Source organism: Drosophila albomicans, chromosome 2L (assembly GCF_009650485.2).
Source record: "Drosophila albomicans strain 15112-1751.03 chromosome 2L, ASM965048v2, whole genome shotgun sequence".
NCBI lineage: Eukaryota > Metazoa > Arthropoda > Insecta > Diptera > Drosophilidae > Drosophila > Drosophila albomicans.
The window spans coordinates 14,386,607-14,407,705 of NC_047628.2; the positions used below are offsets into that span (position 1 = coordinate 14,386,607).

At 38.4% G+C, this 21,099-nt stretch overlaps 4 protein-coding genes across 4 annotated transcripts in view; 2 read left to right on the forward strand and 2 right to left on the reverse strand.

The window, feature by feature from the left end:
• The window catches only part of LOC117566145 (uncharacterized), a 75,075-nt gene extending 69,087 nt beyond the window's left edge, over positions 1–5,988 (forward strand). The window contains exons 6-8 of the mRNA XM_034245631.2: positions 3,165–3,408; positions 3,795–3,892; positions 4,591–5,988. Coding sequence (XP_034101522.1) covers positions 3,165–3,408; positions 3,795–3,892; positions 4,591–4,859 — 611 coding nt within the window. The 3' untranslated portion in view covers positions 4,860–5,988. The remainder of the gene's footprint in view (positions 1–3,164; positions 3,409–3,794; positions 3,893–4,590) is intronic.
• A 9,519-nt stretch (positions 5,989–15,507) lies between these two features.
• LOC117564667 (peritrophin-48-like) lies at positions 15,508–16,956 on the reverse strand. Its single transcript, XM_034243531.2, has 3 exons — positions 16,931–16,956; positions 16,299–16,870; positions 15,508–16,238 (listed from the first exon to the last, which is right to left on the reverse strand). Exons 1-3 carry the CDS (start codon positions 16,935–16,937, stop codon positions 15,666–15,668), a joined length of 1,152 nt encoding a protein of 383 aa, XP_034099422.2. The 5' UTR covers positions 16,938–16,956; the 3' UTR covers positions 15,508–15,665.
• A 358-nt stretch (positions 16,957–17,314) lies between these two features.
• LOC117564370 (peritrophin-48-like) lies at positions 17,315–18,784 on the reverse strand. Its single transcript, XM_034243087.2, has 3 exons — positions 18,677–18,784; positions 18,033–18,607; positions 17,315–17,965 (listed from the first exon to the last, which is right to left on the reverse strand). Exons 1-3 carry the CDS (start codon positions 18,726–18,728, stop codon positions 17,369–17,371), a joined length of 1,224 nt encoding a protein of 407 aa, XP_034098978.2. The 5' UTR covers positions 18,729–18,784; the 3' UTR covers positions 17,315–17,368.
• A 410-nt stretch (positions 18,785–19,194) lies between these two features.
• On the forward strand, positions 19,195–19,774 carry LOC127565199 (uncharacterized). The gene has a single exon (XM_052002702.1). The coding sequence runs from the start codon at positions 19,229–19,231 to the stop codon at positions 19,520–19,522; it is 294 nt and encodes a 97-aa protein (XP_051858662.1). The 5' UTR covers positions 19,195–19,228; the 3' UTR covers positions 19,523–19,774.
• The last annotated feature ends 1,325 nt before the right edge of the window (positions 19,775–21,099 follow it).

The following is a 21,099-nucleotide window of genomic DNA, read 5'->3' on the forward strand; positions in this document are numbered from 1 at the left end:
ACGAAGAGGAAGGATTTCCTTAAAAATGAACAGCATTCCTCAACTCAGCTGAGGGCAAACAAAGATTTCGCTTTTTTCGAGTATGCAAAACATTGCTTTTGTTTGCACGAATTGTGACATGAATCATGCAATAAGTTTCCCCCAAACTTCTTATATAATTTGTGTGTACATTTCTTTTTTGGAAGATGAGTATAACCGTGAAAGTATGTGATTTAATGCTTGAAAATTGTGTTTTCATATCTTCAGCAGTTTGCAACAATTTAAACCCTTCATTTGACCTGCATATTCATATTCACATTTGTTGCAAGTTCCCCAAAAACTTGCAACTAGGACAAATTCACTTTTATTCATCGCTTGCCTTCGTTTTCCTCATTTATCTGCGCTATGTAGTTTCTCTTTTTTTTTGTTTGTTACATTCATGAATTTCTCTTTCGCTGCAATGTTAATTTGGCTTAGTAGATAGCTTTTCCAGACTATGATGTGAATTTTTAGGAAAACTACATTTCCACACTAATTTTACGCCATTTGTTGAAGATTGTATTTTTATTTTGTTATGGTAGTTGTGGCAGTTTATTAAAGAATTTTTCTATCTACAGTAAAATTTGATTTGAGCGCATAATGTTAATTGATTTTGCATTTGTTTGGATTCTTCTTTATTTTGCTTTGGGCACATTTAGTTGGAAGTATAAATAGATTTTCTCTTGAAATATCTACATTGAAAATCTGGCTTATAAACAGAGCGAAGCTCTGGCGAAGCAGTCGCCATTCAGGTGGCCATTATCTGAAGAGTCAATTTCAGGAAATTGTTCTCGTCTGGTCTGTGTGTCTTTGTGTTATCAAATGCCGGCCATAACAGGCACATAATAATAATAAAAAGAAAAGAATCGAGAGACAAGCATACTCGAGTTGAGAGTGCTCGACGTGTAGTAAGCTAGTTTGTCAAAGAATAACAAATATTAACTGACGCAATGGAAAATATTTCGTTTTACTATTTCAACTGAGTGGGAGACAATTAGCGAAGATAATATTTATGACAAAATTGTGCCCATAATTCAATTGAGTTCAATGCCTATCTATGCAATCTGTTTACAGGGTATATAAATATAAAGTGAGAAGACTGGGCGAGAAAACTAAATGAAATGGCAAAACTAGCACATAAAAATTTGTAACCACAAAGCCTCTAACATTTTTGTGTGTATTTGGTAGACGATGGGGATAACTGGGAGAATGGATTAGGTGGGTTGTGTGTTGGACATTTCATTGTTGTCGTTGGCTTTTGGTGTATCATTGACCCATTGTTTGTGAGGGCGTGGCAAGGCCAATGAAGCTGTTGGTTGCCTGGAACAATTCTTGTTGCTGTCGCGCATTTTACACACATTTTAAGTGTTGTTAGCTAGTTGTTATTGTGACTGGCATACACACATTCACACACAAAGTAGAGAGCATGTATGTGTGAGTGTGGCATCATGAAACGGAACCATTATGTCCACAGCGTTGCGTTGATGGCTGTTCCCGAGTACGAGAATGCGTGGCTTTCTAATATTGCCCATGATTTTGGGGGCGAGATAAGGTCTCTCTGTTGTTGTTGTTGTTGTTTTTGGTGGCTGTTGTTGTGCCAGTTTGCCAGTTGCCAGCTGCCGCAGACAGAGACAAATGCAGAGCACAGTCGCCCCCTAAAGCTCGCCTGCTAGACTAACTGACTGACTCACTTATAGGCACTGAAAATTGGTTTAATGTTTTTTCGTGCGTCCACCGACAGTTTGGCTAACAGCAGCCAGTCAGCAAAGTCAAATGTTGACGTTGTTAATGATGTGCAGTGGGGTCGAGTGGTTGATACCAGAAGTAGGATGATGGCCTGAAGCTGTAGCCATAGCAATGGCAATAGCTTCGCTATGTAGTAGACAGTAAAGCCGATTTCAGTGCGCTGCAAACACAAACAACAAGAGTTAGTCAGCTAGTCACCTCATATCGCTTTAGTTTTGTTTGTGGTTAACTTTCTGGCTCTTAGTTCATTGGCACCCAGTAACAAAACAGTTGTTTTTCACGAGCCTGTCGTTTAATGTCTTTAAGTAATTCACAGCGAATTATCTTCGATAATTTCTGTTGAACTCGCCGCAATTGAGATAAGATATTAGGCTGTCTCACTCATGTTTATTTTGTCGAATTTCCGTGCTAGATATGTGAAATGATATTGCCCTTTAAACTGATTGAGTTTCTGGAAAATAAACAATTATGCCGGTAGTAAAAATAAATTACCTTTACATTGCCCAAAAGACCAAAGATATTGAACACTTCACAGCTGTCATAAGTTTGTCAAAGCTAAGAAGATAAACACACGCTATTTAGTTTCACAATAAGTTTGACTGATGTGCACTTATTTATTTTCATAACTATTAATATGAATTTCCATTATATTGCTATTCGAAGAGATAATTAATGATTTGTGCTTTAGCTTTACGAAAATAATTTTATTTACGTGCATTTCAATTGATTTCATTTCCACCTTGATAACTAAATTATGTCATGAAGTAAATCAACCGAAAGAAATTAAGTCAGCCTGTCAGCCGAACTAAGCTTTATCTGCAGTGTTTAAATCTCTTCCGCCAGCATATCGTAAAATGCCTTTCTAAAGTACATTTGGCGCACGAAAGTATGCAGCAATAAAGTTCAATGCTTAAACTTCAATTTGTGTTTAATGCCGGTCTCTCCAACTGTCTGTCTGTTTGTCTCTTGAATTGTCTGTTCTGTTAGCTACTCAAAATCTGCTTCATTTAAGAGCCATTTTGGGCGGCGCACATTGTGTCACGTAGCTGACACTCGTTAAAACTGTGAAACCTGCACATTATCGCAGGTGAAAAGTACTCTAGCTATGCGAGATGTTCTCGTATTGTATGCGGCATGTGGCTGGCTGGCATCTTTGATTCCTCAAATGAAAATTGTGAGTCGTCGTCGTTGTCGGCTTTTGAATTGTCGTCATGCCAATGAAATTTCAACTGACTGGGCCTTGGCCACATGCCTAACAACCGTAAACAGTGTTTGGGGGGAGGGGAAGTGTGTAACGAGAGAAGCATTACTCGATTAGCGTATGTGTGTGTGTGTGTGTGTGTGTTCACCTTGGAAATGCCATTAATCAATTTTTCGCACGTTCAATTGGCATTTTGCAGTAACACCGCCAGATGCCAAAGCGATTATAGCCGGTCCATCGGATTTGTACGTCAAGCAGGGCAGCGTTATAACGCTCACATGCCATGTGAAGCAACCGGCGAGTGCTGTACAGGATATTGGACCAATTTACTGGTATCGCGGCCCCTACATTCTAACGCCCTTTGTGGCGCATCCGAATGATGCAGCCATCGATTTGCAACGCATCTCTATGGAATCAACGCTGGCAGAGAAACTGCAGAGCAGGTAAGCAAGCGTGCAAGAAGCAGGCAGCATGCTACAGAGTGAGTTCTATTGATTTTAGGAATGTGTTCATCATAATCACACGAAGAGACTCTCAAGTCGTCGTTGCATTGCATTCAGCCGTCAACACAAGCAGCTGTCAGCTGGTCTACAAAGTGTGTGTGTGTGGTTGGTTGCAAGCGTGTGTATCGAAGGTGTCTGCATTTTCAAGTGCTTGTTGGTTTCCAGCTCAATAGCCAATGCTCCAGCACGCCAGCACTTTGAACTTTGATCAATGAAGCTGAATTCATGTGGTGGCAAACTCTGATTGGCCCCCCATTATCTCTTCCTCTCTATCTCTCTCTCTCTGTCAATTGTGAATTGCTTTAAACTTTGCTTTAATGTTGCAGATTACGGATTGCTAATGCACAGCTGTTGGACACCGGCAACTATACGTGCATGCCAACCACTGCGGAGGCGGCCAGCGTTGTGGTGAATGTCATTAATGGTAAGTGGATTGGCCGTCAGAAACAGCTTCATCTCTTTTACTTTGTTGTATTTTCTGTGTTTTTTTATACCCGTTACCCATAATGTAGAATGGTATTATAAGTTTTTGGCTCCAGGAAATGTATATAACAGGCATATAGGCATACTGTCTGTCTCTCTATCCTGTCTGTCTGTCCGTATGGACACCTAGATCTCAAAAACTGTAAGAGAGATATAATTTTTGACAGCACTATTTATAGTTGCATGCAGATCAAGTTTGTTTCAAATGTTTGCCACTCTCACTTCCGCCCCCGCAAGTCGATAAACATCTAATAACAAGCGTAATTTTGGTACATACAATAATAACTATAGTATTTCAAATTCTTGAAATTTGATAGCGATCACAAAAAAATTGTCGGAGTTATTCAGGAAATTGTATAGGAAAAACGTCTACTTATTTCGAGTCTTAGTTGCTTTGGCTGAAAATATTTATGGTATATTTTCAATGTAGTACTATATAAATATACCAAATATACCATTTGTGATACTTTTAATGTTTTTATGGTACTGTTATTCAAAATCTCTACCGGGTATATCACAGTCGAGAACACTCGACTGTAGCTTTCATACTTTGTTTTTTATTTTACTTAATGCCTTTCTTGTGCTGAGTCGCCATATCATCTTCATTCTTCTTTTCGCCATCTTTCAATGTATATACAGACGAGAGTCCGGCTGCAATGCAGAAGAGCGGCGCAAATGGAAGCTGCCTGAAGCGGAGAGGCAGTCTCAACTTTAGCCTTGTGCTGGCATTGGTCGCCAGCGCTGTGGTGCGATGGATGCGTTGGCTTCTTGGCTCCGGCAACTTATCCTTAGTGCATATCAATTGTGATGTCAGGCAATCAATAAGCAGACCCACACAGCAACAACAACATCGAGAGCAACAGCGAGAAAAGCAGCAGCAGCAACAACTACAACCAATGACATCATGATAATTAAGTGAAACACATTTCTTGTACATAATTACACTGATAGATAACGATAATTTTATGTGTAAAATGGCATTGCAAAAAGGTGTTATACTTTATGACCCTCAATGAACAGTGACATTTAGTTTTAATTTATGCATAGCGTACAATATATATATATACATATATGTATAAACCACATAATATATATACATGACATTATGTAACAATAACTATGACAAAATACGAGAATACATTTAACGATAGGCTGAAACTATAATAAAAACAAACACACAAACTACATTATAAATCGCTGCTATTGAAAAACAACACACACATGAAAAAAAAACAAAGTATACATAATAATTATAAATGTAATTGCAAATGTGTTAAATTACTGGTTCACATTAATCGATGTACTAATTTAATTTAACACTTTCCCTTTGCACAACGCTTCAGCAAAAAAACGAATGAAAATGAATCACATCACAATAAAAAACTCAATTACAAATGCAAACTAATCCATATAAGCGATATTCGTTTAGTCAACGATCGGATACCCTTACAGAGAGAGAGATTAGTCTAATTGTAACATCCTAGCTGTAAGCATTGAAATATCCTGACTGTAAGGGTGTTTGTGGATAGTCGTAATAATAATAAATTAATTAATTATGTTGTTAATTTGAGCAGAGCAATTTGCGCTTCTCAAAATGCAAATTCAGCTAGCTCTTCTTGTGTACATATATATTATATAGTATATCGGATATTTAATTTTATTTTCAAAATATTTTCATTTTCCTCAATTAACAAATTGTATTTGCAATTTGCAAAGAAGAGCAAAATTATAAACACATTCAAGTCGAAAGAGTTGAAAGATCCAGTTTAAATAAATGCAAAATAAACTCTCGTAAATGTCAGCAAAACTATCAATAAAAACGCAAACTATGTACTTGTAAAATAAGCATAAGTAAATATTATAAACGACATCAAACTGCACACTTACATACATAACATACAACACTTTCAGATTTTCAGAAGCCCGGAAGGAAATTGAACTCATATAATTTAACACACAACATATGTATGGCAAAAAACTTCTCGACGACAACAAAGCGTGAGAAGCAATAAAAATTCATTTGATTAAAGAAATTAATTCACAAAATAGTTTTAATTTTTCCACATTTTAAACAGGTTCTGCAAAAGTTGGCAATTGCCTTTGACGTTGACAAACAACAAAATAAACATGAAAATAAAAACAAAAATATATTCACCAAAATTGTTTGCGCGTCATTTTAATTAAATTTTACTGTGACGCGTCCATTTATTAATGAACGTGTTGTAATTTGTAATTATTGCAGCTTAACGCAATGACATAACAGCGCAAGGACGGTTAACGGTTATTGGGCTTGCCTCTTTGTTTCAGTGTTAAATCAATAAATTGTTAATATAGCCAAGGCCTAATTTCATTTCACTTTATTCTCGCTTGTTTTTTTCGTGCCAACAAACATGCAAATTAAAGCCGCCTACTCAAAGTAAACGGAATCGCTTCAAATTAAGCGCTTCAGATAAGCCCAACAACGACTGCTCATTAATTCGCACTTGTGCCGCACACAGCGCGTATACGTAATATGAGTGCCACAGCGTGTGTGTGTGGTTCGTGGTGTTTGGCTCTCAGGGCCAAGGCGCAAAGTTCTCACTCGGACTCCCAGCTGTGGTCAACTAATACGGACTGTTGATGGCGACCCCGCTTTCCGCTTTCCGTTCCTCCTTCTCTTTTCCGATTTGCGGACGCAAAGCGCGACGCTTTCTAATTTTGGGCTTGCGGCGCGTATGAGTGATGTGTGTATTATGAGTGCGTTTGTGTGAGTGTGTGAGAGTCCGAACAGTTGTGTTTGTGTGCGGTCGCATAATTACTCGCAGTTCAGTTGTTTAAATGAAATCATAAATTATATGCACACGCGCCAGCGTTTCACTTAATTGTGGGCAAATAATTTAACTGACTGATAAATGTTTCTATTGCATTTTTCGCATGCACACACGAAATTTATGCTCGAATACGTTGATTAATTCACTTATCAAATGCCTTCTAGCTACGTTCTCAATTATTCGAATTTAATTTCGACTTATTATTTCATTAACGGCACGCATTAAACTGATTATTTATTAATGAGCTTCAGTTTAGAGAGAATTAAAAACTAATTGCAATTTCCGCCTCTTGCTATGATTTTTCCATTAAGGCGAGAGATATTTCGCTGACCTTCGACACTGCTGAAAATGGTCTAATTAAAATTGTTTGATACTGTCATTAATATAATTCTAGTTTCAGCAATAAACATTTGTGTGCTTATAGTTAATGCTGTGCCTTTAAGTAGACGCAGTAGCGTAGGTCATCAGATGCCTGTCATTAATTACTCTGGCACTTTTTCTTTCTCATTTATTTCATTTGTTGTACAGCTTTTGTAGCGTTGTGGGATTTGCAGGAATTTTTGTGAGTATTTTTGTCTATGTAATGATTTGATTTTAGCCAGAAAGTTTTAGAGTCAAAAAGTATTAAACTAGAGAATTAATTGATTTATTTTATTATTTTTATTTCCCTGGTATTTTAAAAAATTTCACAACAATAAAAAACTTTATTTTGTTAAGTATTTTATTACTTTGTCAACCACACAAGTTTGAAAATATGTTACGTATACGTAATATGACCAAAATAATAAACTATAGAGATTTTCTGCAAAAAGGGCTCATTAATTGTAATATTGCTATTGTTTTGCTGGCTTTTTTGGACCTCAAGGCTCATATAACTCTACAACTTAGAAAACTTCAAGATTATATACATTGTAAGATCGAAAAATGCTGCTCAACAATTAAGAATATACCAAAATGACAACTAAATAAAGTGAACAGTTAATTAGAGCGTTGTTGGCATTCTGCCAGCGTGATCATCATAGATAGCATGCCGTGAGGAGTTGCAATTAAAATTGGAAAATAGTTTCATGAGGAAAGTTTTCAAATTTTTCGAAGCGCATGCAAAACGCTTAAATTTTTGTTTAATTTTGTATGCAGCGCTCAACTTGCTTGTTATCGTTGACTGTTGCTTTTGCTGCCCTTGCTTCTGTTGCTGTTGTCACATTTTGTAAACTGTCGAGGCAACAGCGGCAGATAAATTGACCCATTAACAGAGTGAGGTAAAAGTTGTCCGTTGTGCGGTTTATTTCCATTTGCCAACGCAAAATGGCTGCCGTTCTTGTCATCGCTGTCTGCTTTTATTGCTGTTGTTATTATGCTTCTGCTGCCTTTTGTTGTTGTTTATTTATGCCGCCAACTTGACGCAACCATTGAAAAATCTCCGCGGGCCAGCAACACAGTGCCACAGTGACTGCAAAAATGCAGCTGAAGTCGTCGGTGGCCATGTCACCTGGGCTGCAAAACTTTTGAGATGTCATCGTTCGTCCACGTTGACCTACAGCGCTGGGCCAAACAGTTATGCAATTTAAAAGTCAACCACGAAGTTGGGCTGGACGTGATGGCGTTGTTGCTTTATATGCGGGTATAAGTACCACAAGTTTAATTGTTATACCCTGTAAGTAAACAAAAGTTCCAACAGGGGAATATATAGTATACTAGAAGACAACGCAAACAAGTCAACTACTCATTGTCAAAATCAAATAAATATTCCAATAATTTTATTTATTTATTATTTGACTTTATATTTAATTTATTTAAATTGAAAGATATGTGTTAGTTGGTTTCTCCGCTGCTGGCAGTTTATGGTACTTTATTTCATCGAGCAAACTAAAATTCATATTGTAATTTGGCCACCACACAAAGCGCAAAACAAAATGCATTGCAAAACCAAGCGAGCAGCTCATAAAAAGTTTTATCGTTTTAAAGTTGTTGCGCGCAATTTTGTGCAAAAGTTAATTAAACGCCGCAAGCGGGTTTGCCAAGTGGGCGTGGTAAGTTGTTGTGGTTGAGTCATTTTTATAAATAAATCCTCAAATAATCGCTGCTGTTTTTGTGTTTCTTTCGTTTTTATACCGACCCATAGGGTATATTATAACTTTGTGCCGACAGGAAATGTATGTAACAGGTAGAAGGAGGCATCTCCGATATAAAGTATATATATTCTTGATCAGCGTCAACAGCCGAGACGATCTAGCATGTCCGTCTGTCTGTCTGTGTGTCTGTCCGTCTGTCCGTCCGTCGTAAAAGTTAATTAAACGCCGCAAGCGGGTTTGCCAAGTGGGCGTGGTAAGTTGTTGTGGTTGAGTCATTTTTATAAATAAATCCTCAAATAATCGCTGCTGTTTTTGTGTTTCTTTCGTTTTTGTTTTTGTTCTTTTTGTTGTTCATCTTTTCTTTTGGCGCTCAACGAAGCATGTTCCTTATCAAATCCAGTGCACTATGGAGTAAGTCTAGATTTTATAACAATTATTTCATAACTTTAATGACATTTTAGATCCTCAGATATTTTTGGAACTAAATTTAAAGTACTTACATTTTATGATACGTTATTCGTTGACTTAAAGTGTTGCACTAAAAAAAAATGAATGAAAACAATTCATAGAATTAGTAGAGAAAGCACAGATTATAGTGTTAAAATATTGGAAATTAGATACGAATGTTTATTGTTCTTGAGGGTCTTGCAAGGAAAGTTTCACTTCCTGCAAACCGATTATAATACTACAAATATATACTGCAAACTACAAAAGAAACTAAAAGCAATTCGAAATAACTAACGAACCTTTTACTATCAATATTAAGTTATTTTAGACAGTTTATTTTATGAGTTTATATTTCAATCATATTATTTTTGAAAAAAAACCTCTTTAACGCCTCTATATACAAATATTTTTAAGAATCCACATCCCAAAATTTTGCTTAGTGATGCTCATGAATTGTGGCGTTTATTAATTGTCGAAAAATTCAAATTTTTCCCCATAGTGCATTGTTGTAATTAGTGTTGTTATTGCTGCTAATGCCATTGTTGTTGTTGCATGCGTGCAAATGGCCTCAGATACAAATCACGTATTGTTAAGCTTTTCGGATTAAGCAAACAAACAGTGTGCGTGTGCGAGTTGGGGTGTGTGTGTATGTGTGTGTGTTTGTGGGAGAGCATGCCAAAATGCCATAACGAGTCACATTGTTGAAAAGTATGCTATGAAAATTTGCATATCATGAAGGGGCATTTATATTTAAACTTATTAATATGATAGCCCCACTCATTACCGTTGCAAATTGTTAAGCCTACGAGTCAAGCCGAGCCATATGTGAAGTTGACCTCATCAAGCATCAGGCACTTGACACCCTAATATCCCTATAGTCACTCACACACAAACACACACACACACGCATGCCGCAAAACAGAGTTGTGTAGAATCGTAATTCAGTAAAACCACAAAATGGCAAAAAGAGAGAAATGAAAATATTTGCTACTCACAAAGAGAGAGAGAATACGAGAGAGAAAGAGAGAGAGTTGAAAAAGTTTTTAGACGCTGTGCAACGAGCCGGGAAATGCAGAGCCTTTGTGCCATTTAATCTAATCTGCGTCAAATGAAATAAATTAATCCCCGACCCGGTGTCAGCCAGGATACACCCGACAAAACAGTTGTTATTGTTGTTCTTTGTTGGGCCTCTTTCAGCTGCTTTTGTTGTTTGGGGCTGTTTAACTTTTACCACTAATTAAGTGCTTACACGAAGATTTCCGCATAAATGGCTAAAAACGAAACGAACGCTGAGCACAAATGCTCGGCCACTGTTACTCCAAAAGCAAGACAGCTAAACAAAGAAGGAGATAGAAGAGAGAGAAGAGAGAGCAATAGAAAGTGAAAGAGTGTGGAAGCGATAAAGTGAGAGATAGAGGAAACGGAAGCCGGAGAAGCGTGAGGTTTGTATGTCCAGTTTGGAGCATTGAAAAAAGTGTTGGCGTTTAATTATAAATTTACACGTTTCAACAGAAAAGAGCAAGTTGGCTAAAAAGGATGGACACGTCAGCAGCACACACACACAGACTAACACATCCACCCAGCAAACACATGTCCTTAAACTTCTACACCCTACATCTCAGCTGAGGAAATGGGTTATTTTAATATTGAATTATTTCAGCAGATAAAAAAAAGAAGTAAGGATTATAAATCAGTTAAGGTGAATTGATAATAAAAAATTTTTATTTTTTCAAGCAAACTATGTTTTTTGATAAGTATTTTTCCTAAATTATTAGAGAGTATGTTGTCGTCGTGCAGGTTACAAACTTTGCACTACTTCAACAATTTTTTTGCTCTCTCTTTTTTTAGGACGATTTTGGCAGGATCCGTGCCCAGACCATTTGAGGTGCCGTTACCATTACTGGACCCGGGCACGTTTGATGTATCTTGTTTGTTTGCCTGCTTGGCTGGCATGCATAAATAAAGCTATGGGTCTATTTGCATGCTGGCATGCTGGTGGGTTAGAAGGCGTGGCTGTGGCTCTTTCTCCGGCTGCGCTGTTGCTGCTGCCCCTTTTACACACGTTGGCAAATAAATTTGTTAAAGCCCAAATGAAATATGTTTATGCAAAACACAAAAACCGTACCGAAACTAAACCGAACAATGAGGCGGGGCAATTTGTAGGCATTTAAAATTCACTTAAATAAAACATTTGACATGTGTGCACCATAATCATTTACTATAAATAAATTTTGTGCCCGCGCTCAGCAACAGAGCGAGAGGAAAGTTGAACTGCAATAGGGGCACATAAGGGTGAAAGTGCTGCGAATAGCTCATTAAATGTGTTTGGTATTTAAATTATAATTTAAACAAGTGAAATGCAATGTTGCACTGTTTGATTTATTTGCCGTTAATCAAATGATGGCCCACAATACAAAACAAATATCGTAAACCAATAAAAATACGTACGTCAATCAGGCAAATGCAAAATGAATGTCAATCCGAAAAATATTTGCGCACAAATATTGCACTTAAAAGGGCGCACAAAAAATCATTATCGTAATTGCAAAGGAGTTACATAATTGTTGCGATTAAAGTAAAGTTGATAATGTTTAATATTTGTACTTAAAATTATGACAAAATAACGTAAAAAAACTTCCATCATTATACCACAAGTGTGCAAGAAGTATTTTTGCCTCTAGCTGCGTCCAACATCGCTGTAGATATTAATAATATTCCACACGAAATAAGGACGACAAAAGTGCACAAAGTTTTTGATATTCGTCTTCACTGCTGGGTAGATGGAATGCACCTAATTACTTGTGAATAGTGGTAGTAGAAGTTTTGCACAATGAGCCAGAGGATGCAAAACGCCAGCGCCGACGACAGCGCCAACTACAGCGACAGCTGCAATAACAAATGCCAAACCGCCATCATTATAAAAGTCATTAAATTTGCATTGTTGAAGTTTTACGCGTAATTATTTTCAATCATAACGCTGCCAGTGAAACAATTCTCCATTGAAACCAAACTCCAATGTTCAACTCCCTAACCGGGGTAATAATAAAACAATACCCTCAATTTGACATGCAACTTCCGTGTCATTGACGGAGAGCTTGAGCCAATTATCCTTATAAAATATGCATGCGATTTGCGGCTCATTATGAAATCAACGAGTAATGCGCAAATTTGTGCAAATTCAATTATATGTCCGGTCTTCTCTGTTTACCAATTGAATTTGCACTTGACAACAATCACATTTATTCGGTTTGTTTGCCATTTTTACTGTTTTCTTTCATGGTGTAAAAATGTTGTAAAGTGAATTTTTGACGGAAATTAAAAGTGCTTGCGAATCGATTGAGATGAGGACCCACAAGGCGCATATTTATTGCGCCTATTTGTATGAACGGCAAAAGGGAAAAGGAAAGCGAGAGTGAGAGATAAACCAGAGTCAGGCTTTAATGTGACTGATGCGGTGCTGTGGCTGGGATCGCTTTGTCAGGTCGTCAGTCATTGTTGCATTCGCTGCCAGTCAGTTTGTCACTCGGCCCTGTCGCATTGAAAACTGAAAATTCATCATTGGTGCAGCAGCAGCAGAAGCAGCAACCGGAGCAACAGCAGCAACAGTGGCAGCGTCAAAATGTGACAAGTAAAGAGATTCGCATGATAAATGACGCATAAACCGACATCAAGCTGGCAACAAAAGAGGAAGCTCAAGAAACAAATATTTGGCAGCCAAAGATCACGAGCTGAATGTGAAGACGAAGACGAAGACGAAGACGGCGACGAAGATGATGATGATGATGCACGTTGTCGGGAATGAAGATTTATGACGAAACCGAAAGCCATTCGACATGTGTCTCTAGTTAAGTATAATACTACAGCAACGTATAGAATGTGTGTCTTCATGCCTTTAGCTAGTTTGAAACTCATTAGAAGTCACTTCATTTAGCTGGCATGCAAGGCATCGTAATTGCTATAGTTAGTTTTGTATGCAACTCTTTCAGTTTTCAGCTTTCAACTTTGCAAATGACATTACTCATACGCAACGTGGCATTGTGAACTTTACAAGCGAAGAAAGGCAAATAAAAACAACATATACAATGCATTTCACCTTTTGTTCTAACAGCATGAATTACTACTGTTATTTTTCGAGAGCCTTTAAAGTGCAAACATTTTCGTCTATTGTTAAAACAAAAAAAAAACGCAAAGAATATGCAGAAGCATTTAAATCAAGCACACAAAGGGCCATCAACACAAAATGAAAACAAAACCAAAAAAAATAAAAAGGTCAAAAATATATAAATGAATTTTTCTGTTGAGGCCGCTTTTAATTCTTGTGAAGAGAGCCCCAAACCGCACCAGCTGTTGTTGGTGCCAGGTGACAGGTGGCTGGAGAACTAAAGATTCAACCTGGCAGAGGATGTTGAAACGGGGAGTCGCCTCTTTGTGCGTTGCTCTTTGTCGTTGCTTTAATGGAGTTGTTGAAATGAAATGAGCGGCATTTAGCAGCCATAACGAGCTAAAGCTCAAGTTGCCACATGGGCTGGTTCACTGCTGCTGGCTGCTTGGCTGCTCGGCTGGGCTCATTATCATTCCGGCTGCCATTGTTGTAATGTCATTAGGACACATCTTTGTACAGGTTACGGGGCCAGTTGAACAGCTGAACAGCTGAACTCATTGAGGACCACGTTTAATGGGCGCGTCCCGTCAGTATGCGTGTCAGCTAATTAATAAAAACAAAAAACGAATGTTAAGAAAGTGCCGAAAATCTAATGAGTTGAGGCTAATGCTCAACATTATTAGCCAAGCGACGAAAGCCAATAAAATGTACCCAACTTGATGCCGTACAATGCACAACATTGCTTCATTATGGAGCTTAACAAGTTTTTAAATTTGCTTAAATACTTAAGAGCGCTTTGCCACGGTAGTCCGTATAGCTTTCAAGGCTAGAGTAGCAACTACCTCATCCAACATCCAGCAACAGCAACAGCAGCAGCAGCAGCCACACAGCAGCTGAAATGGAATTAAAAATACGAAACAAAAAAATGGCAAAGACGAGAAGTGAAGAGAAGAAAGGAGAATGCCGTAACATTTCTGGTTGGCGAGCGAGAGCTGGCCTGTAATGCCCATTGCAGAGCATACCTTTGAAAAAGTTACCTTAATCCTTAATTTAATCCGAAATGAATTTCATGCTGAGATTTGACTGCGAACAGCAGCTGAGAGCAGCAAGTGAGGACAACCAACAACTGACAGTTCGGCCAGTTGTTTTTGTCGTTTGCCAACGGTGGCAATTTTTAACTGAATTAACATTTGGGGATTTCGTATTTATGCGTCAAACACAAAGCACATAATGGAATTGTGCTGTAAGTAAACATTCTACCATGAAAAAGGTGCCACGAAATATGCGCATAAAGCAAATAAGCAAAATTATTGCAATAAGATAAATTATTTTCCTTCCATAGTGACAGGTTATTACAAAAATTGTTCTGCTTCAACGTGTATTAGCTCCATCCAACGTTATTAATATAAACTTTAATCTTTTCAGTTTTTATTCTTATCTTGTAATTTATTAAGGTATTTGGTTTTTTTATTTCGCTACATTTTTCAGCTGCATTTCATACAGTTTTCCACGCCAATTTCGTATTTTTTTATTTAGCGCCTGTCACATTTTCTGAAGCTTAAAAAAGCGGGGTGAAAGTTTACTTTCACAACGATATTAAATAATATTGATAACGGTGCGATTCACGCTCGATTGGATGTGCCAATTCGGTGCTGTGCTGCAGCCCTCATTTCGGAATGTGAATTCACCGATAGAAAACTATACGCAAAAAACCCGCTGAGATATATTCATTATATCGTACTGTGAAAAATAGTTAACAAGTCATCTGATGGTGTGGTGTGTGTAAAAAGGAAAAAATTCAATTCAATTTTTATACGCGAGAAATATTCAACATCAATTTTTATGCGGAATTCAAAGTAAGAGTGCAGTGAAAAAAAATGCTGCATAGTAGATATTATTGGTTCCATTCGATTGACTTTTGCAACAGTTAAGAATTGATTGCAAAAATGTTGTGAAGCCCACAATGTCAATACTACTATATTATGATAAATGTGTAGTTGGCAAATATCAATATTTTACTTTCTTGTGAAACAATAATTATTATTTAATTGTCATAGAATAAGAATTACATTTCTCTATTAATAACATAAATTTATTTTGATTATCGTAAACTAAATCATAAATTATTAAAATACCTATTATAAATACAAAACTTCAAGTTAGCGTCTAGTCTTTTCTTTATATGTATAAAATGTTGGACGTTGTGCTCTGCTCTTTTATTGTTACTCAATATTCTTAGCGAGTAATTAGGATTTTTGATTATTTATTTGTTGTTTATTGCGCTTACTTAGCACCACTTTTTGTGTCGTTTGAAGCTTCCTTGGTTTCTGTAGATTCTTCTTTGGTATCCTCTTTTGTTTCCGCAGAATCCTCATCAGCTTCACTGGAGTCTGTTGCTTTAGCCCCGGAGCAGGCGCCATTATCAATCACATATGTAGCCAAGTCATTGTCGTCATCGCATGCTTGAAGTTCTTCATTGAAATATTTACCAGTTGGGCAAGTTGAAGTCGATCCATGCTCGCCGTGCTCGCAGTAATAATACGAGTTACACAGTTTATCATCGACAGCATTGGCAAAACCAATGTAAGTATCCTGACAGCGATTGCAGGTGGCAATGGGAACAGCGGTTTGGCGCAAAACACACGTCTCCTTAGCCACATCATAGTAGGCGCCAGTGGGGCATTTGTTCAACTGGAAGATGCTGCCGTCGCAGACATAATAACTGCCACACACCTCGGGATCAGCTTGCTTAGTGCCCAGTGTGGTGCAGGTTGTAGGCACTGGATCGCTGGTAACTCTGTCGCAGGCACCGGGATACGAGCTGTAACCGCACTCACCAGTGGATACAATGAATGCCTAAGGAAGGTCATGAATAAATCATCAAATTATAACCAAAAACAATTAGCAATTATTTACACTTGAGTTGCAGGCAGAGGTTGAGAGCACGCCGCTGTCGCTGCAGTAGTTCCAGGTCTTGCAGCTATCGGTGGCACCAAAGTACACATTGGGTGGCACCACACTGCAGATCGACACGTCACCAGATCCCGCTACATTGCTGCTGCATCTGCCGTACACACATCTCTGTGTGGCACTCTCGAATTTGAGTCCATCAGCACACTCACCGTTGCCGGCAATCTTATCGTCGTTGCACCAATACCAGGCTTGACAATTGCTCACATGAGGCACCCATTTGTTGCCAGTGTTGCCGGCACATGGATTCGCCAGGCCATAGTAGCAGCTCGCCTGGCCAGTGGGCACACAGCTCTGTGTCTTATAGTTGTAGGTGTAACCCGTAGCGCAGGTTGCCTTCTTGGGCCCCGATGATGTGCACGTATAGAAATAATCGCATGATTGAGTGCCTCCAATGCGAGTGCCAGCTTTCACCATGGTGCACACTTGGGTAACATTGTAGGTTCCTTCGAGGACGACAGCGGTTGCCAGGGCATTACCCACAGCCAAGCACAGCACAGTTGCCAATAAGTAGTATCCTTTAATTAACAACGATACTTATACATTCAATTTAAGACCCATTTTGTATTCGCACTTACCAGCCATTGTATGCAAGTTTCGAGTTTTTTCGTTATACTAATTGAAATTTGCCTTGTAGCAGTCTTATTTATACTATGAAACTTCTTGCCAAAAAAAAAAAAAGAATCGCTGATAATTATTATATTATCATTATCACCAAATATGGCTAATTCAATGGCGTCACACGCAATTCTTTTGAATTTCAATTCCAACATATCTAAATCATTATCGCGCTGCTTTAACAAAAGGCCGCTACAAATAGTTATTAATGCAATTAATGTTATCGTGAATGTTTTAATAGATGTCGTTTAGTGAAATACCCCAAGCGAAGTATTTGTCAAATATTTAATCTTGAAATGAATTCGTTTACATTTGATTTATGCGAATTATACAATTTAGTATCATTTTGTTAAAATGCTTGCTTTATTTATTATTGGTGGCCACAGTATTGTTTATAGCTATTTAGTTTCATTCACTGTGGTGGCTTCGACAGTGGTGGGTGCGTCAGTCGATGCGTCACTCGCTGCAGTTTCACCTGAGACAGTGGAAGCGCTGGAATCAGTTGCACCTGAAACTGTCGTAGAGGTAGAGGAGACACTGGCTCCCTTGCAGGCACCATGCGTTGGCACGTATGCCGCTAGTTTGGAATCAGTATCACATGCCTGGATGTCTTCATTGAAAAAGCGTTCTCCTGGACATGTGGTAACAGAGCCAGCCTTGCCGTCAGAGCAATAGTAATAAGTGTCGCAAAGCTCATCGTTGACAGCATTGACAAATGTAGTTGTTGCATACTGGCAACGATTGCAGCCAGCGGCCGGAGTTGCAGTCGCACGGGTGACGCAGGCCTCTGTGCCGACATCATAGTAGGTGCCAGTGGGACAGATTTGCTCCACATAGGTGCTGCCATTGCACAAATACCAAGTGCCGCATGTGGTGTTACTTGGTGCCTTGGTGCCAGACGTAGTGCACGATGAGGGCGTGGCTGCTTCGACAATTCTATCGCAGGCTCCGGCATCGGTGCTATAGCCACACGAACCGGTTTGCACAATGAATGCCTAAAACAATCAATCGAAACATAAATAGGAATAGTTAAATATAAAAGTGGAATTAGTATTGACTTACGCTTGACGCGCAATCTCCAGTTGAGAGTGTGCCGTTGCTGCTGCAAGTGTACCATTGCTTGCAATTACTAACGCTTCCAAAGTACATGCCGGGTGGCACCACATCGCAATAGCTTGACAGAGAGTCTTCATCGGTGCTGTCAGTCGCTAAGCAGCTGCCATAGACGCATTTCTGGGCTGTGCTATCGAATTTCTGTCCGCTTGCACAGGTGCCAGTGTTGCCAATCTTTTCGCCATTGCACCAGTACCAACCATTGCAAGTGTTCACTTTTGGCACAAAATTGGAGCCAGTCTTGCCAGCACATGGATTCTCCATGCCATAGTAGCAGGTCACTTGGGCGGTGGGCTGGCAGGTCTGAGTCCTAAAGTTGTATGAGTAACCAGTTGAGCAGGTAGTCTTCACAGGTCCAGATGAGCCGCAGACGTAATAATAATCGCAGGATTGAATGCTGCCCAGTGAGGTGCCCGTCTTCACCATGGTGCACACTTGGGTCACGTTGTAGGATCCTTCGAGCACATCGGCTGCCAGAGCATTGCCCAGAGCCAAGCACAGAATCGTTGCGAACAGGAAAGTACCTGGAATTCATATATCAAATTTTTTGTAGCTCATCCTCGATACGATTGCGATTTGTAATTGTCACTTACCAGCCATGATAGGTAATTGTCTAGTAAACACTGAATGACTTTGCTGCGCCATTCTAGGCTTTTATACCGAAAATCTTCTTCGCAATTTCAGATAAAAGCACATACGTAAACTGAAACATTTTCCAATTTTATTTAATTTGATAAATGTGGCAACATAAGCTTGATGCTTGTTAACCAATTTTAATTAAACGCTATCTTGTATTTTTCACAAGCTATTGCTCGCATCACGCACAACTTCTTAAGCTGATAAGAGTCGCAAGAATTTTTCACTTTTTCCACGAAATAGTTTCATTTATTAGGCTCTACATTTGTTGTAATCAATTGGCCACTCAATTAAGTGCTTGTCTTTAAACAACACATATAATTTCATAGAAATCTCCATTTAATTTGTAGATTAATAATATTGCTTGCTTGTGCCAGTCGCGATTTTAGCAATTAATTATATTTTGAAATGTCTAAACAGCTGTTTTCTATTTTTATTAGTTTTGCGCGATGGCAAAGCTAGACTCTGTTTTTAAGTTACAAGTTTAGTCGTCGCCCTGCAGTCGCAGCATGCTGTGCAGTCGAAGAGAGTTGTGCATTCAATTGCTTGTTGCTGCCTTGATTATCTCAAGTTATTGTACGGGGAAAATTGTCTTGGATATGGAGCAGTCGCGACCGCTGGATATGGAAGACTATTGTCGAACACTGGACATATTGCAGCCAGAATACGAGCAAAGGAATTGTGCTCAGATCTTAGCGGAAGAGAAGGAGCTGACGATGACCAGTGAACTGTTGATGGACACCGATCAGCGTTGCTGGTGGGGATGGGAGCTCTTTGGACGACGTTGCCGCAAACGCGTTTAACTTATATCATCGCTTAACTGTTGCAGCTCTTTGAGCCATTGTACTTTTAGGATTAAATAAGAATATGTGGGAAAATACAGCAACAGACTTTGAAATCGGCTTAAAGCAGCTCAAAATCTGGGCCACACTTGACAAGAGTTTGTCTCACACACAAAAGGCAGTTGACTGAGGCATTGACTGACTGGCTGACTGCCTGACAGGCAGAGAGAAAACTTCTACGGTTAATGCCATAAAACTGAACTGGCAACATGCGCCGACCATCAGTCTACGGGCTTATGTTCGCATTATAGTATAATTATTTTACATGTTTTCGGGTGCTGCGAGGTTGGCGAGGTCGCACACTTAACCCTAATCAGACCCCGGTAAAACGTGGCGAAGTCAAACGATGCCACTTTTCACTCATAGCTTGATGTCTTTGCCAAAAGTCGTTGCTGCCTGACATTGCGTATACGCACCGTTTGACGCAAGACCATGCAAATTTTGTACAACAACAGAAAGAGACTGACGAAGGAGAACTAAAGAGGGAGCTAGAAACAGAGAGAGAGAAAAAGTGTAAGTGAGGGCGCCGCATAAATCCAAGACAAAACTTGGCCATTTTTGTTTATCAAACTTCCGTATGCGAAAATTTGTTCAACAAAAAGTCAATCAACATCCGCAGCCATTTCGTGTTCTTTTTGTTTGGCTATTGTTGCTGCCGTCCTTGCTATTGTTGTTGTAGCTGTTGTTGTTTTTGTTATTACTATTGTCATACGTTCATACGTAGCGTTGTTTGTTTGTGCCGTCATTGTGGTAGTTGTACCCGTCATTGTTTCCGCTTCGGGCTCCACATACCTCAATGGCTACTGCATTCAAGTCTAGCGTCGCCGTCAATCACCATCTAGATACAACAACAATGACAACAAACATCAATCTACAACAACAATAACCGTGTTTTCAGAGCGGTTTACCTGTGGTACTTGCCACAGCTGATTTCACACGTGTTCAACTTAATTCCGATGACAGAACATGGCACTGCTATAAATTGTCGCTGACATTGTGATACGGCTAAAACATTTGATAAGAATTGTTTTTCACAGGCCAAAATACTCGTATTGAATGTAAGACTGTAAGATTTTGGGTTAGTTTTATCTATCTGTTTGTAGTTCGTCGAAATCGTTCGATATCAATGTCAAAAAAGAACTAAACAAAATTTCATTGACATTTTCGTAATGTGTTATTATTTAATTTATCTATACATTAAATCTATATACATTAAATCCATATTTATTAATTTTAACCATATTTAAAATTGAAACGAATTATATAAATATCAATGTCAATGCATATGAAAATAATTGTAAATAAATGTAAATAATAACTTTAAAAAGCTTTACTAAATAACAATTAAAGATGGAAATATTTATATGGAAACTATAAATAATGATAATGTTATTACAAGTTTTCTTTTAGCATCTTTAAAAAATCTTTAAATTTTAATTATTACTTTTATTGCAATATTTTAATTTATTTCTTTATTTTTATTGATCAGCTATAAAAAATCCTTAAAATTTGTTGTATCTTAATAAAATTTGTATTTA

What these genes read in the sequence shown, in the direction of transcription:
- LOC117564370 (XM_034243087.2), bottom strand. Translation starts at nt 18,728, where the DNA reads ATGGCGCAGCAAAGTCATTCAGTGTTTACTAGACAATTACCTATCATG. An exon ending in ACAATTACCTATCATGGCTG is followed by an intron (nt 18,608 to 18,676) that starts GTAAGTGACAAT and finishes TATGAATTCCAG; the next exon opens with GTACTTTCCTGTTCGCAACG. An exon ending in CTGGAGATTGCGCGTCAAGC is followed by an intron (nt 17,966 to 18,032) that starts GTAAGTCAATAC and finishes TGATTGTTTTAG; the next exon opens with GCATTCATTGTGCAAACCGG.
- LOC117564667 (XM_034243531.2), bottom strand. An exon ending in CCTCTGCCTGCAACTCAAGT is followed by an intron (nt 16,239 to 16,298) that starts GTAAATAATTGC and finishes GACCTTCCTTAG; the next exon opens with GCATTCATTGTATCCACTGG.
- LOC127565199 (XM_052002702.1), top strand. Translation starts at nt 19,229, where the DNA reads ATGCTGTGCAGTCGAAGAGAGTTGTGCATTCAATTGCTTGTTGCTGCC.